The 14742-nt window shown below is 40.9% G+C and overlaps 1 protein-coding gene across 2 annotated transcripts; it reads right to left on the minus strand.

Annotated features, from left to right (window-relative positions):
- Nucleotides 1-1660: 1660 nt before the first annotated feature.
- Nucleotides 1661-14666, minus strand: RNF185 (ring finger protein 185). Of its 2 annotated transcripts, none has more exons than XM_026075077.1 (7): nt 13126-14666; nt 9388-9619; nt 7740-7776; nt 6965-7077; nt 6365-6419; nt 4254-4371; nt 1661-2674 (listed from the first exon to the last, which is right to left on the minus strand). In XM_026075077.1, exons 2-7 carry the CDS (start codon nt 9567-9569, stop codon nt 2577-2579), a joined length of 603 nt encoding a protein of 200 aa, XP_025930862.1. In that variant the 5' UTR covers nt 9570-9619; nt 13126-14666; the 3' UTR covers nt 1661-2576. The 2 variants fall into 2 exon arrangements, with proteins under 2 accessions (XP_025930862.1, XP_025930863.1); XM_026075078.1 differs by having other exon boundaries at nt 7740-7758; nt 13126-14660.
- Between the last annotated feature and the right edge of the window lie 76 nt (nt 14667-14742).

Genomic DNA, 14742 nt, shown 5'->3' on the forward strand with positions numbered 1-14742 from the left:
GGCGCGCGCCCGCCCCGCGGAGGCGCCGCGACGGGGCCCCGCCGGAGCAGGGCGGCGCGGCGGAGCACGGAGAAAGGCCCGAGGCGCTCAGGTCAATGTAAAACCATTTTTTTTATTCTAAATCACTTTCACAACAGTGAAAATTAGTGAACAGGAATGGTGACGCACTAACCGAGCCGTTAGGGGCTGTGTGCGGCCTGAATACAAGGGGGGAAGTGGTATAATACAAAAGCACACCGAGGAAAAGGTAAGAACAAAAGCATTAACACTTTCAGACTATTTCATTCTTGCATTGCCTGGGAGAGAAGGACTCTCGGTCATGTTTCTGCAGCCACCTCAGTCTAAAGCCCTTGCGTCAACAGATGGCAAAACCCCCCAAACCATTACAATTCTGTATTTTAAAACATAAGTGTTAGTTAGATCTCGTTTAATACCTCTTCTGAGCCTACGACAGTTGCTTTTCCGTCCTCTTTGGAGGAAAAGGCTTTAAAGGGATACCCTGCTCCCTCCGGCAGCAGCCCCTCGGCACCAAGGGAGGGGAGAACCGTGCCCTGTACGACCGCCTGAGCTTTCCCTCGCCGGCGGCAGGTGGTGCTGCCTGCTCACGAAGGCAAGTCAAAGCTGCGACGGTTTTTGCAAACGACGGCCGGTTGCCTGTAAGAATGCAGTAAATTGCCTTTCTCCTAGAAAGGGCCCTACTTACCGAGTTACGCACTTGAGAAGAAGCAGGTGTAGAAGAAGTTAAGCTTCTCAAAAGTGCCACACGACAAAAGTTGAAGCATCGCTTCAGCTATTTATAGTTGAGTGATATATTCTGCCAGATTATCATCATCAAGTCAGGTATAAATTTGACTGGATGTGACAAAACACTGCAGAAGGTTTGCAAAATTATTCTTGCCGGATGGAATTTTGGAGGCGGGAAGTTAAAACTCAGTCATCCTCTGACAGGCTGATACTAGAAGTGAACAGTTTATAATTACAGAAGTAGCTTCTACAATAATTAATCAAGGTGCCCTGCCCAGGAACCTCATCCATATACATGAGAAAAAGCCTAACTATTGAAAGAAAGCTTCTATGAGTTGATTTGTTTTGTCAACTGTTCATCTACTGCCAAGGAAGTCACAATATTCATTTTGTAGGAAATCATTATGACTATCAGTGATCTGAATCAAAATGATCTAAAAACAATAAAAGAAAAAAAAAAACCCTTTTGGAATTGCCTAGTCAGAAGAAAAATCAAAACTGTTCGTCTTGCTAGGGAATCCCTCTTATCTGCTGTTCTGAAGGAATCTACTCAAATACATCAGGAGTACATTTTAAAGCTGTATACCCAACAGGATTCCAAAAAGGCTACAGTCTTGTGTGCTCACCTTCTGAAACATTTTTCCCTCAGCACAGAAATGGTTGTAGTTTCCTCCAGTATTTCCAATGAATATCTTTGGTAGATATTGCAATGACTCTTGCACTATAGCCATTCTGTTGTGGCATAGCGCAGCTGTACGCACCTGTAGAGAGAAACTCTTCCAAATGCTCCCTACTGTGGCTAGCAAAGGTAGGATTTCATTTCCCCTCCTGTATGATTTTACAGTATGACAAGTTTAACTTCAAAATTCACTTTAAAATGTCCCTCATTCCTCTCCCCCAAAAAGTTGATCTCAGATCTGTTAATAGGATTTTATTTGGAGTACATGATCTTGCTTAATGTCTCACAGCCTTGGGAAAAAGAAACGTAGCTACAGTGACAAGGTTGTGAGGGGATTATCCATGAGTGCAGCCACAGACTGCCATGTAGAACCAAGGAAGACAACACTGTTTTGTCAGTGGGGAACTGAGCTGGGTGAGGCAGACAGGTGTGTCGTACTGTTCGGCAACCCCACCCAGCTCCACGACGAGAGCATCTTCCAGTGTCTGGCTCCAACAAATGCAGGCTTTAAGAAAATGCAGCATAAATTTGTATCCTTTCTTATAACAGCCACTGGAACTGCTTCAGCAGAGAGTTTTCCATCACTCCATCAAATAACAGCAAGAAAAGAAACCAGTCTCCAAAGCTGGTTCCATTTGCATCAAAAGTCACGCCCAAGGAGTCTCAGCAGTGCTGCAGATGACTTCCTGAAGAAGGCTGGATGTTGATGTGAAGACATTAAACAACATCTGCAGCTCCAGCTGATCCATCGTGGTTGCCAAACATGAGATACTGATCACACTGCAGAACTTTGCTTACCTGCCCAGCCTACCTTGGGGCAACTGTCTTTCAYGTAAACCTGTTGTAACTGATTGGCACAGGATTTCAAAGCAGCACTCCTTTTAGAAGTGGAGCTCAAAGCTAGGCCCATGGTTTGTGGCAGGAACCTGTTGTACAAGATAGCTGAGCTGAAATACGCTTTTAAACCAATGTTTAATTTCCAACTCTGGTGCAAAATGCAAGATTCCTCATTGTGCTGTGGTACCACCAATTTCTGGAACCTGTGATTAGCTATGGAACCAGACACCAAGAGGTTTAAAATGGGAAGGGGATGCAGTTTGTAACTGTTTCACAGGCCTTGCTGGCCATGAATATACAGGATAATGGAAAAGATTTATGCAATCAACAGCCAGAACATTATCACCAGAGCCACAAACAGGAAGAGGCGGGATAGGAACTGTTCATCCACATATTGAGGAGTCCCTGGAACAGCTGGAAAACAGGAAGTAAAAAAAACAGTTCAGCTCTTTCCACTTCTCCAGAATATTGTATATTCAGCATATAGCACATTCATAAGTTGAAAAATATGCAAGAAATCCACGTGCGGAAAAACTGTTGCTGTCAAGGTTTCCTACCCTTGGGTTGCCTAGCCGTGCCAGAAGGTCAGAAGGAGGAGCAGCATCAGCTCCTCAAAGCAAAACTGGCAGTAGGCCTGCTCGTGACTAACAGGAGCAGGCAGCTCCAAGTGCTAAAGTCCGGACAAATCTGTTCAGAGTACTCCTGGGGACAAAGCTGAGCTAAGTTCATTGTTGCCAGGTGTTTCCATCCTGAGGAACTTTACAGCCTCTACCTCAGCCTTCCTTCCCTCTCAAGGTGAAACACTTCTCTGCATACGCAAATGGTAATAGAGTCAAAGCTGTGCGTCTAGCCTTGTCCGAGAGAACTAATGGAAAGCACACAAGCTCTGGACGGGCCTTTCTGGAACTGCTGTATTGAGTCCACAGATGAAGAGCAGATAAAAGCGCTGGTTAAACGATGGCTGTTACATCAGCCTACATTTACATACTCCTCAGTTCAGGCACACCCCACACAATTTTTCAGTGCAAAGCAAAATATAGCTAATAGGCAAGTTCATTTGGCCCAAGGACAACACAGGTCCTTTTCAACACACATGTGAATGAGCTTCTGTTTTTTTCCTCATAATTCCTAGGCCAAAACGCAACGTATCCTCAGCCTATATTACACAGTGAAGTAGATTTACCAGGTGGAATCTTTCACACAGGAAGTCCAGAAAAGGTTGGGCAGTAGGTTTTCTTGTTCAAAACAGGCAGATTCAGTTTTTCTACAGTGCTGATGGGGAGGAGTGTTTCTGGGGATTACCAAACAATTTTTAGAGGTTGAGGCCACTATTTGAAGTAACTGAACTGGTTTTTCTTAATTAAAAAAAAAAAAGTTAAATTATTTCACCAGAAAGTTACTTCTTGTGGAATACAGATGATTGTGTAGGAGATAAATTTCTGAGAAAGAAAAGGAGCAGTCTTTGCTTTCATTATTTTTATGAGACAGAGCACCAGTTTAATTTTTTCCTTCTAATGTTTTAGAAAATAGTCCTTTCCTGCTGTTTTCAAAATACGGAAATTTCAAAAATACCTCCACACACCTTTACCAACTCCTTTCTAATTTTAGAAACTAAAATTCAACTTGGCTGTTTGTTTGTTTTTCTCCTCTGAGGGGAGTTTGCTGGATTACCAGAGGAGAAATGTAAACTGAAGAGGAGAAGTGAATGTCACTATCCCGCTCCAGTTCTGCTGTCCTYTTAACAGGGCCTTCAGCAAAATACAGGGAAGTGACAAACTTTCTTCTTATGTATTCTCTTACAAAAGCTGTAACACACAGACTGTGTTCTCTACTGGGTGTTTTCCCTAATCCCATGTCTCTATATACAACACTGAGTTACTTCACCATTCAGAAAATTTTGTCATTTAGCAGACTGTTTGTTTAAAAATTACAAATAAGTTTGTAAAACATTTGTTTATGATAGGACTCTCCTAGAAGGTAGGATGCACAGTACCTGGAGGAGGTCGCCCATCATTTATGTTGAACGCTGTGGCGAATATACCAAAGGGAAACGCCCCAATTCCGAATGACATTTGGAAGCCACCATCGCCAAACCCAAAGCCCTGGAATCCCTGYAGAGAACAAAGCAACAGAAGATAAAAAAGGTTACAAATCATTTAAAACATGCTTCAAAATATTTTGCAAAACTGCAAACAAACATTCCCTCTTGATGGCTTTCCTAAGACTGAAGGAGTGGCATGCTGTCTGACAGCTTCCAGTTTGCCACGCTATTGTTACCTACCTCCCTACTTCTCCTGGTTATGAAATGTTTCACACAGTAGCAACTTTCCCAGAGCAACCCAAAAATTTGAAAAAAAGAAAACCAGGAACTGCAGTTCTTGCTTGAAGGCCACAAATTAGCAAAAACATTTTCTAATTTCTCAACCTAAAAACAGCATATATCTGACAACATATCAAAATCAACATTACCAATACTATTTAGAACATTTAAATACTGCAATTCTGTATTAATAGCTATTAGCCATATATATCTAAAACAAAGGTATTGTGAAAAAATAACCTATATTCATTTTTCTGATATACATGCATCACTTAAACATTCAGTAAAGGGATAAATTGCCAAGGGATGCATGGAGCATTATAGGGAAGAACAATAAAAAAAAAAAAAAAAAAAAAGTCCGGGAACCTGTAATTGAGTTGGCATATAAAGTCATCTGGGGCAGGAATGCAAGACAGGACCAAAGAAAGGAAGGGTTACAATGCAACAACACTGACCCGGGGGGGTCCAGAGCAAAATTCCTTGTCAAGTCAAAAGATAAGTCATCTGCATTAAGATGAATTGCAACATATAAAAGCAGTGGACTGTTGAAGAACCAGCTGTATATAAATCTTAAGCAGTGGTGTCATCTTTAACTCATCTTTTACTTTGGAGAGCTCAGTGTCTGTGTCCTCTAATACAGCAAACTGCCCTCTTGTTTCAGAATTATACCAGTGATATCAATTATCAAAAACACTCTGGTCTGTCACCTCTCAATAATGGGAGGGACAAAGATGAATTTCACTGATAYAATTCAAGCCAGATATTTCTGTGTTGATCCTTGATTTGAGGAGTTAGTCTTGACTATGACTCTTCTCAACTGCTCTGACATTAACTCTCTATCAGGGACAGCAAAGCACTTGGCATAGCAGGTCCTGCGTTTGTTGGAAACAGGAAGGACAGCATCACTACTGCTATGTCTTCATACCAGATTCCTCTGACTTATCGCAGCACCTGCTAAAAGGTTCAACCAAGGTGCAGTAGCTGATTTAATAAGAAGGCAACTCCCTGGAGAGAGAGAAGGAGTAAGCTCCCAATCTATTCAATGCAAAAATGTTCCTTAATCACACCCAGCAGGGTTGTTTGCATGAAGCGTGAGGCACACGAATGCTCTCTGAGGACCCTGGCCTGAATTACACGGAAATACGCAATTGTTTCATCAGGTCATGCTCACTGTCACTGTGCTAGAAAACACCATGGGGTCTCACCTAGTGGCTCTCCCACATGTCTGTTTATCATGCGTGAGCTGTTGTTTATATTCACTGTGTATAATCTCAACAAAAACACAGATCCCGCTTCAATGGATGGATCCAACAGATAAATCTACATTCCTTTCAAGCAATGCCATGGTACAGTAATATCCCATAGAGAGATGCTAGAAGTGGTTGTCAGCACCAAAATAGGTATATTCACACAAGGATTACACATTTCCAAGCCATCACCATTTGACAAAAGTATATTTCCACAGAGAATTTGCAAAGCAAAGTGTTTCTTATATTTATCTACGGAGAATAATCAAGTATGAAGAACGGCATTTCCAGTGATGCCACACAGGGTTGTTTTGTGAAGCATGATTGAAGTTGACTCATTCTTTGGGATGCTAAGCAGTACTATAGGAAGGGAGTTTTCCTGCCACACAGCAGCTATCAGTTATTCATGAACAACTTACTGGTGATGAGCAAGAAACAGTAAGTACAGGATCATCACACGCATTATGCCCTCCAAGACAAATAAATACCACCATCGATAAAAGCAACTTATCTGCTCCAGTTTGTTTTTTCACTTACCCCTCTGTTCTCTGGTTCAGGTCTCTGACCTTGGGGTCGTGGTGGAGTTTTCTCTCTGCAGGAAATTCTGGAGTTAGCTCAAGTGCAAGGATAATCACATGATAATAGTATCTGTCATAGCTTGGCTAATAAGGCAGAACAAACATGGAGCAATCTCTCGCAGGGCCATGCTGCAGCAGAGCTGCAGGTAGTGTGAGAAGGTGCACCCACCAGCTACGTGAACCCTCAGGATCGCATCCCTGAATTAAGATTTTGCACTTTTGCATAACAAAGTCTCAYGGCAAATGCCAGAAACTGAGGACCAATAATGAAGTCTGAACTCTTTATACAGCTGCTCCAATCAGATAACATTAATTGCAACCTACCACTTGTAGCTGATAATTAACACCCAATTCAAATTCAAATAAATTGCCAGATGGACAAGAAATAAGATGTACAAACCCAGGCCCTGCAAAAGCCAGAAATATTTGGCAGAAATGTCAGTTCTATCCAACTTCTGACAACATGATATTTCACACTGTGAATATAACAATCTAGAAGTTTCATCTTGAGAGTTGGTAGTTTTCACACAAACTTGGTGGTTGTATTTGGGTTCCTTACCTGGGGTCCTGTTGCCCAGTGCTGCCTCTTCCATACAGAGGAATAACTTTATCTCGACTGATTCCTGCTTTGCATACAGGACACACTTGCCTGTTTGGCCTGGTCTCTAGCCACTGAAAGAAAGGAAATGAAAACAAAACAAATAAAGGACCACGAGAACAATACCTTGCAAACCTCTTCTTGCAGCCAAGTAGAGAGACTTTGCCAATTTCTCAGAAAGCCACAGAGCAAAACATCTTACTAAATGCCAAGTACTCTCCAAAATGTTGGCATTTTGGCTACTGTTCTGCTATGATCCATCTGCTGATGTGTACACATTCAGAACCGCGCTGAAAATATATGAGAAAATACACAGCAGCAACAGCCCGACACAGGCCAAAGGCTAGAGTAGCCTCCTTTCATCTTTCTTTTCTATGATGCTACTACAATGTACAACCCTACACATGCAAAAAGAAGTACATTCAACCTTTAGCCTACAAACTAAAGCCCTGTCAATTGTCTATATAAACTCTCCTATCAAAACGGGGAATAGTCAGTGGTTAAGACACTGAAAAGTGAGAGGGAGGTGGAACAGTATCTAAGTTTCACTGAAAGAATAAATTGCAAGTTGTTGCACGTGAAGTTGCATTTGCACATTGTGGTTGCCCTGGAGAGAAAGACGCACATTTGAAAAAAGGGGAATGTTCCAGCTTTTGACAGAATACTCTAGAGAACCAACGGCTTTATCGTGTAACAGAAGCTGATGAAAGACAAAGTAAAAGGTAACCTGTCTTACCTGGTGTAAACAAGGCCAACTGTGAGCATTCCCAGGACAATTTGTTCACAAAGCAGAAAAAGAGGGGAAAATAAAATTAGTTACTGAGAATTTGATCTGACAAATGTATAAAGTGTACCAAGGATAGCACAGCTTAGGGACACCAAAATCCTGGAATCCCGTCAGGCCAGTTCCGTAACCTCCCATTAAAACAATTTTTGAAAGCACAGCCCAAGCCTGATCTCCGCTGGTCTTTTCAGGTTATGCAATCTAAGTAAGTTGCTAATGGGATTCTCTCCATATCACCTTTGACTGCTGTGTCCTCATCCCTACCAAAGGCCCAAATAGAGGCTTAATTCATCTTACTGTGTTTACTGCACAGATTTTCTCTTCCGATTCCATGAAAAGATATCCCTGAGCTAAGATGCAAATTAGAAAAATGACAGCAATGAGACTTCAGAATCTTAACAGAAGTCATGTGAGAGATGTATAGCAAAAACATTGGCCACATTCATAMAATCATGGATTAATTCAGGTTGGAAGGGACCTACGGAGGTCTCTAGTCAAGCCCCCTCCCTGCTCAAAGCAGGGTCAGGTATATGATCAAACCAGGTTGCCCAGGGCACAGAAATCCCCATTTTACAATGCTACTCTTAATATTAAATTCATATGGCAACTTAAAAATGGTCAAAGACAAACAAGCAAGCTACAAAGTAAAACTGCTAAGCAGCCATCTGCTTTCAGAGTGGTCTTTACAACACTATTCAAACAAGATACAGGCTTAAAGGTCCATTCTTCAAAATCCTTTTGTGACATTAGCCATTGCAATAATTTTATCTTCAGGTATCATCAACAAGTGATTCCCCATCTTCTAAAATAAAAACCTGGACCTTCAGGTGTTATATACATTATCATAAAAGAGAACTCTTCCTTTTATTAATAAGCATAGATTAGCCTACTATGTAAAACAAAACAATGTCAATCCTCATTAGCTTTTTGAGCATCGAAAAGGTATATTCTAGACCAATCTGCCCAAATAAGAAATGCTACATGCTTACTGTATTTGTGCAACATTCCCAAGTCAGATCAAAGAACTGAACGGCTAGTATTACAACCGCAATACCATGGGAAAAGAGAAATAGCCCACAAGAAAAAGCATGTTCTCTAAAATTTTTTTTATGGTTTCAAAAGAAAAAAAGAGCAAGCTTATAGTAAGTATGAGAAATGCAGTTTGGCCTCCAGAACCTAATTTCAGATTTAGTTTTAGATATGCACAGGCTAGAAGGGAATTTAGGTCTGAACAAGATATCTATGCTAGACCAGAAAGCACAAATAAGATAACACACTTAGCCAAGCATTATCAATGAACACTGAACTTTCCAGGGGTTCTTGCTTGTTTGTCTGTTCTTACAAAATTAGAAAGTATAAAAAAATTAAGATGCAAGAAAAATGTTCCCTGGACCGTGTACATATTTAACAGAGAAAAACAGTTTAGGAACAAAAAAATAAGCTGCACCCAAACCAAAGCCAAGGGCCTTCTTCAGTTTTAACAATAAAACAGACTTCTATTTGATATTTAACATTGTAAAAATCATAGGCTTTTGGGTGATCAGAGACACACGAGCTGTAGCAGATGTTCTGGTTTATCTGTGGGGACTTGAGTACTTACCAGAAGAGATGTCCACACAGGCTGATAACTGCATCCTTGGCAGTGTCTAAACAGATGTTACACTCGAAAGTGCTGTCCTGATTAGTACTGTCCCCAGCACCGTTGCTGCTACTGCTGCCACTGGTCCCTCCAGTGCTGGAGTTCTCCGTTGATGTAGAAGTCGTGGGCCCTTTGCTTGCCATCCTCAGGAGCTGCCCAGACACAAGGTCAAAAAAATTCTCCTATTGGAATCCTAGCAGCAACAAAAGGAAAAACACTTTATTAGTATTATAATGTCCACATAAATAAAAGAAGCATTTGAATCCTATTAATGATGGCTTCTGTTTAACACAGCCAAGAGGGATCTTTTTTTAGAAACTAAGCTACTTTGGCGTCCTGTAGTATGACCTGGCTGACCATGTGACCTGTATTTCAAAGTTACTGGTCAGCAGTCTACACCCACAGCCAAAACAAAGCCATCCTATTTTCTCATAAATGCAATTTTCTGTGAGAAAAAAAAATCAGCTCACCTAATCCTRTGTGCTCTTCCAAAAATTCAGTGCAAACCATAACTCTCTAAGTGCAGTCTGAAATAGGATTTAATCATAAAGCGATTCATGGAAAGAAGCTTATTTTCAGATTCAAATTGGGTAGACTGACTCAAGGCATATATTTAAGTTCAATGATCATTAGTTTGGATTATCATGAATGATAATCATGGAAAGCAAAAGTGGCTTTGTACTTGATTTGTCTCATCAGCCACATCTTGCTCCTATCACAGCCGTGGGTTGACAGGATTATCAAACATTTCTAACACTTTCAAACTATCAAATATTTTAAATAATTCTAGTAGTGATGCAGAAGTCCTAAGAATCTCACTTTAATATGCTGCTGACATGCTTTCAGCTCTCATTAACATCATCATATCTATCAAAGAACACCATTTATTTTATTTCAGTAAAAACAACCTCTCCAGTCTATTTTCTAGATGCAAATTCCAGAGCACCTAAAGGTCTGAGACACATCACAGGACACCTGTATTTCCAGAAACACACATTTTTACCAGTAAAAGATTTTTAATCCAAGAACTAAGAGAATTTCAGCAATGACAGAAAATAACCAAAACAAAAACATTTGAAAACTTCCACTGTGCTTTTCACGAAACTCTGACGTCCTGCTGCTGCTGCAGGGGTATGAATACCTAGATAAGGCTGTGAGAGAGGAACAGGTGACTATCTCAACCTTTTGCAAGTGCACAAACAGTTAAGCATTTGAAAAAGGCCATCTGAACCTTTCAGAAGCTAGTTTCTTTGTGAACTTACCCCACAAGCGCTAGCACAGGCTTCCTTAGTGTCCCCTCTTTGCAGCAGTGCTGAAGCACAGGTGCAGAGCAGCAAAACAAAATCTCTGTATCTCTAGCTGTTACTGTCAACAGCTCTTTTCATACAATTCAATGCCACTGCTGCAGTGTCAAGAAAGCATCGCAGTCAARCCTCAAGAAGGTATTGCATCAATGACACTAAATTACAGCTAGCGAGAAGAGGAAATTTATTTTTGCAGAGTTTTTTCACTGAGTTACATCATTTTGCACAGTGTCCCAGAAGGGCAGCTTGGTAGTCACAGATACTGTGCTTTAACACACGTTGCTTTCAGCACTGCTGACTCTTAGCATTTCACACTATGACTTCATTTACACTCATCAGCAAAACAGTTCACTGTACATTTAAAATTAAAATTCATGTTAGTTCCAGGCAGATGGAAGTGCTGCCAGCCCACAAACTACACACTAAAGACACTTGGAGTTTTCACACATCCTTACTACCAGAATCTGTAGTATCAGCAGCCTATCTTGCTCAGTATTTTAATGCTTCAAAACCTACCAACTTCAGACCTATATACATTTACTGAGAATGAAAATCAACATCAAGAAAGCCTCCCTTAAACTAAGGAAATCAATACATTCTCAAAAAAACACTAGCATCATTTTCTGGAATGGACATATAAGAGGTCTGGCTATTATATCTTGCCATAAAACATATGCAAAAACATGTAGAGGAAGCAAATAAATGAGCTCTTCTGTCCCTAAAACCAATGAGGAAAACAGGATCTCCTTTTCTCCAAATTAAATTCCATATATTTAATACTCAAAACTTAGAGAGCTAAGTTCATCAAAAAGCTAAAATTTGTATCTTCATAAACACCTGCTTTAAAAGCCTCAGCTTACAGTAAATGTGAAAAATAAATAAATCATCAAGTGTATGAAGAGGGATGACACAAAAATCCATAGGAAAATCATTAATGCAATGGAATAAAGATGGCTGAGACAGAAGAAAGATCAAAATAATATAACATGACAGGCACTGGAAATACCCTCCTAGAGGGTCACTCCTTACTCAGTACCAGGATCCTCTTCTAGTTCTTTCTCCATATACTGTTTGACCCTGATGCACCAATCAGATTTAACCAACTTAAAATATCAAAAATGGATCAAAGCACAACAATAAAAATAACCAAGCAGCAATCTTACTCTGAAAAACCTTCTCAATCCTTTGCTTTTGCCTGTGGAATATTGTTTAATATAACTAAGTCTATAACAGGCCCTGTAGGGGTCTGTTCATCTGCAAAGCACGCTGTGCACATACGATGAAGCAAGCATGAAACAGCATCCGATGACTAAAAGGTGCATTTGATAATTGTACATTGCATCACTCACGAGCTTAGCCTGTGAATCCTAAGGTAGGTAAGGTAGGTAAGGTTCAACCACAAATTCAATTTGTCCGAGTGTAGAACAAGTTCAAAATTGTAGAAATGTCACTTGAACTACTTTAAACTCAGAGACAAAACTTTTGAAAGAGCAGCAAACCAGGCCAAACGGAGCCCAGTTTCTGTTTGATCTAAAGATCAGAAGAACAGAAGACTGTGAGTGCACTGGGACACACCGTGACTTTGGGGGTTAAGTAAACAGAACGTAGAGAGGACTGACTGGACAGACGCCAGGCCAGGTTTGCTAAACCCCTGTCCTTCAGATCAGCTCTTCAAATCCAAGTGTGATGAGTAGCAAACAAAACAAGTGAAAGGATATAAAAGTCAGGTGAGATCTAATGACAAGCATGCAAAGATTTTCCTTCTTTCCTGCACTTCTTTGTTCTCTAGACATTTCTAGGAAAAGAATATCTTCACACTTGAAAGCCATCTATATCTGCTGTTTGTTTCATTTAAATCATGACCTCCTATGATATCCCAACAGACTGCTCTGAAAAATGGCTAGATCACTGACAATTACCATCCAGAGAATCAAGAGCGGCAACAGATGAAGCGGTCTCCCTAAATAAAGCATGCTGGAAAGGACGGAGGGTGAAGAAGGCATGGCAGAGAATACGTATGCCTAGGGATCCAGCATGCATCCCACTGGGTTGTCCAAAGAAAAAGTACGGCTGATAGAGCTGGCACACCTGGACCTCTGAGAAGCAGACAGCACACTGGGACCTGAAAGCTGCATCACAGCTGCGAGCACAGGTGGAGCATGAAAGAAGCAAGTGTGGGAAATTGGTAAGGACTGTGTATTAATACAAGTCTCACTAACAGACAGTGAGAAAGAAATTTGAGTAAGTATTTTAAAATTAAAAAAAACCCAAACACCTATAGATCCAGTAGGAGAAACTGCACAACAGGAATATGCAAGCCAAATAGATACTGTAAAAGATCATATTTCTTAACACAGCAAATGAAAAATTGCTACATTTGCCAAAGTACACTGACCTGGCTCTAAAAAACAAGAGAAACTTTTCAAGACAGACTGGAACAGCTTCCACCGTAAGTTAAAGCATGCAAAAAAATCCATTGGAAACACAGCAAGTGAACAGTAATTCAACCTGAGAGAGACAGAGAGAGAATATAAATTAAAAGCTGATGTTGCTACGTGAGAAACAATTGTAGAATATACGTTCATAGCACTGAAACATCAGAATGTTTGAAAAATTTACTTTTTAATGTTCCTTCATGAGCATTAAAAAAAAAATCCCAGCAAGGATATAGGACTCTGGCTAGTTTATTCATAAAACATAAATTTTATTTCTCTTCGCAATGTCTAATATATAACAATGAAATAAAAAGAACAGCATTGGGGGATTAAAAATTCTACTAGAAAGACAGACTTCAATATTTCTTTTGCCAATGGGACGTATGTTATCTGAGATGACTCAGTTTGAAACAATCTAGATCTAGTTTGTTTCTGATATAAGTTCTGATTTAGTTTCTGAACTTCTTTCTGTTGAAATGTGAAGAAAGATTTGTTAGGCTATTTTTCTTTTCTTATCACTACTGTGACAATGTGATTTTCAGATGCGGATATGACAAATTWAAAAAAAAGAGTATTAGCATTAGAAAATCTATCCAAATCTAAGAATATCACCAAGATTTTATATAAATGTTCCTAATCATAAGTCTAAGAAAAATCTGACACTTAAACTATTAGAGCTGTCTGGACTTCAAGTAAGAAAATCGTTGACAGTGCCTAGAAGAAAGTACATTTATTTCTTGATAGTAATTTTAAGATAGATATTCATAATACGTGACTGAAGTCCTACTGTTAATTATTAAACGTGTATTTATCTCACTACCTTTTTATTCCATTCTGCCTCTCAAACACGTTATATTTTAACTCCTCCAAACCCTTTCCTGGGAGTACACCTTTGCACTGCCTGGGCGCTCTGTGGCACCGTGCACCTGCTTTTCGGGATTACGGAAAGCGCTCCCAGCCAACGCGCCCGCCTGCCAGCTCCACCTGGCAAACGCATCCCTTCTGCTGGCGGGGCAACGCGCCCTTTCTCGGCCCCATTTCGTTGACCCGGATTCTGCGACGCGTCCGAGCTACGGTCGCTGCCTTCAGGACGCGAGGTTTGCTCGGGGCCCGCTCGGGGACTCGCCGCACCCCGCGAACGCGCGGCGCTCTTACAAGCTCTCGGAAAAGCAGGGGATTAAAATCATTCTTTTTCTTTGAACGGCTCCATCAAACCTGTATTACCGACTCAAAGGAGACATGTTATCCTCCCACCTCATGAAATGCAAAGGAGAAGAGAAATCTGATATAACCAGTTGGGTAATATCGCCTGAACGTTTTCCTGGTTCGGGCTGTTATGCAAAACGTTTGTTAGAATTAAATGCCCTTAAAGTGGGCTAACCAGGTTGGCACCGAAACATAAAATAAAATAAAGTAAAATAAAATATAAAATAAAGCAAAGCTAGGATGCGGTTCGAGCAGAGGCGGCTCCCCGGAGCAGGGACCAACGCGCGGCAGCGGCTCAGGCCGCGGGGCCGCCCCGGCTCCAGGCCCCTCCGCGGGCCGCGGCGGCCGCTGCGCTTCCCGGCAGCGCTCCG

The sequence above is a fragment of the Apteryx rowi genome, unplaced genomic scaffold (genome assembly GCF_003343035.1).
Source record: "Apteryx rowi isolate R43461 unplaced genomic scaffold, aptRow1 scaffold_40, whole genome shotgun sequence".
NCBI lineage: Eukaryota > Metazoa > Chordata > Aves > Apterygiformes > Apterygidae > Apteryx > Apteryx rowi.

Coding starts and splice junctions, on each gene's coding strand:
- RNF185 (XM_026075077.1), bottom strand. CDS start 9,569: ATGGCAAGCAAAGGGCCCACGACTTCTACATCAACGGAGAACTCCAGC. Junction 7,078..7,739: donor GTTGGCCTTGTTTACACCAG/GTAAGACAGGTT, acceptor CCTTTCTTTCAG/TGGCTAGAGACCAGGCCAAA. Junction 2,675..4,253: donor TGATGGGCGACCTCCTCCAG/GTACTGTGCATC, acceptor CCTGTTTTCCAG/CTGTTCCAGGGACTCCTCAA.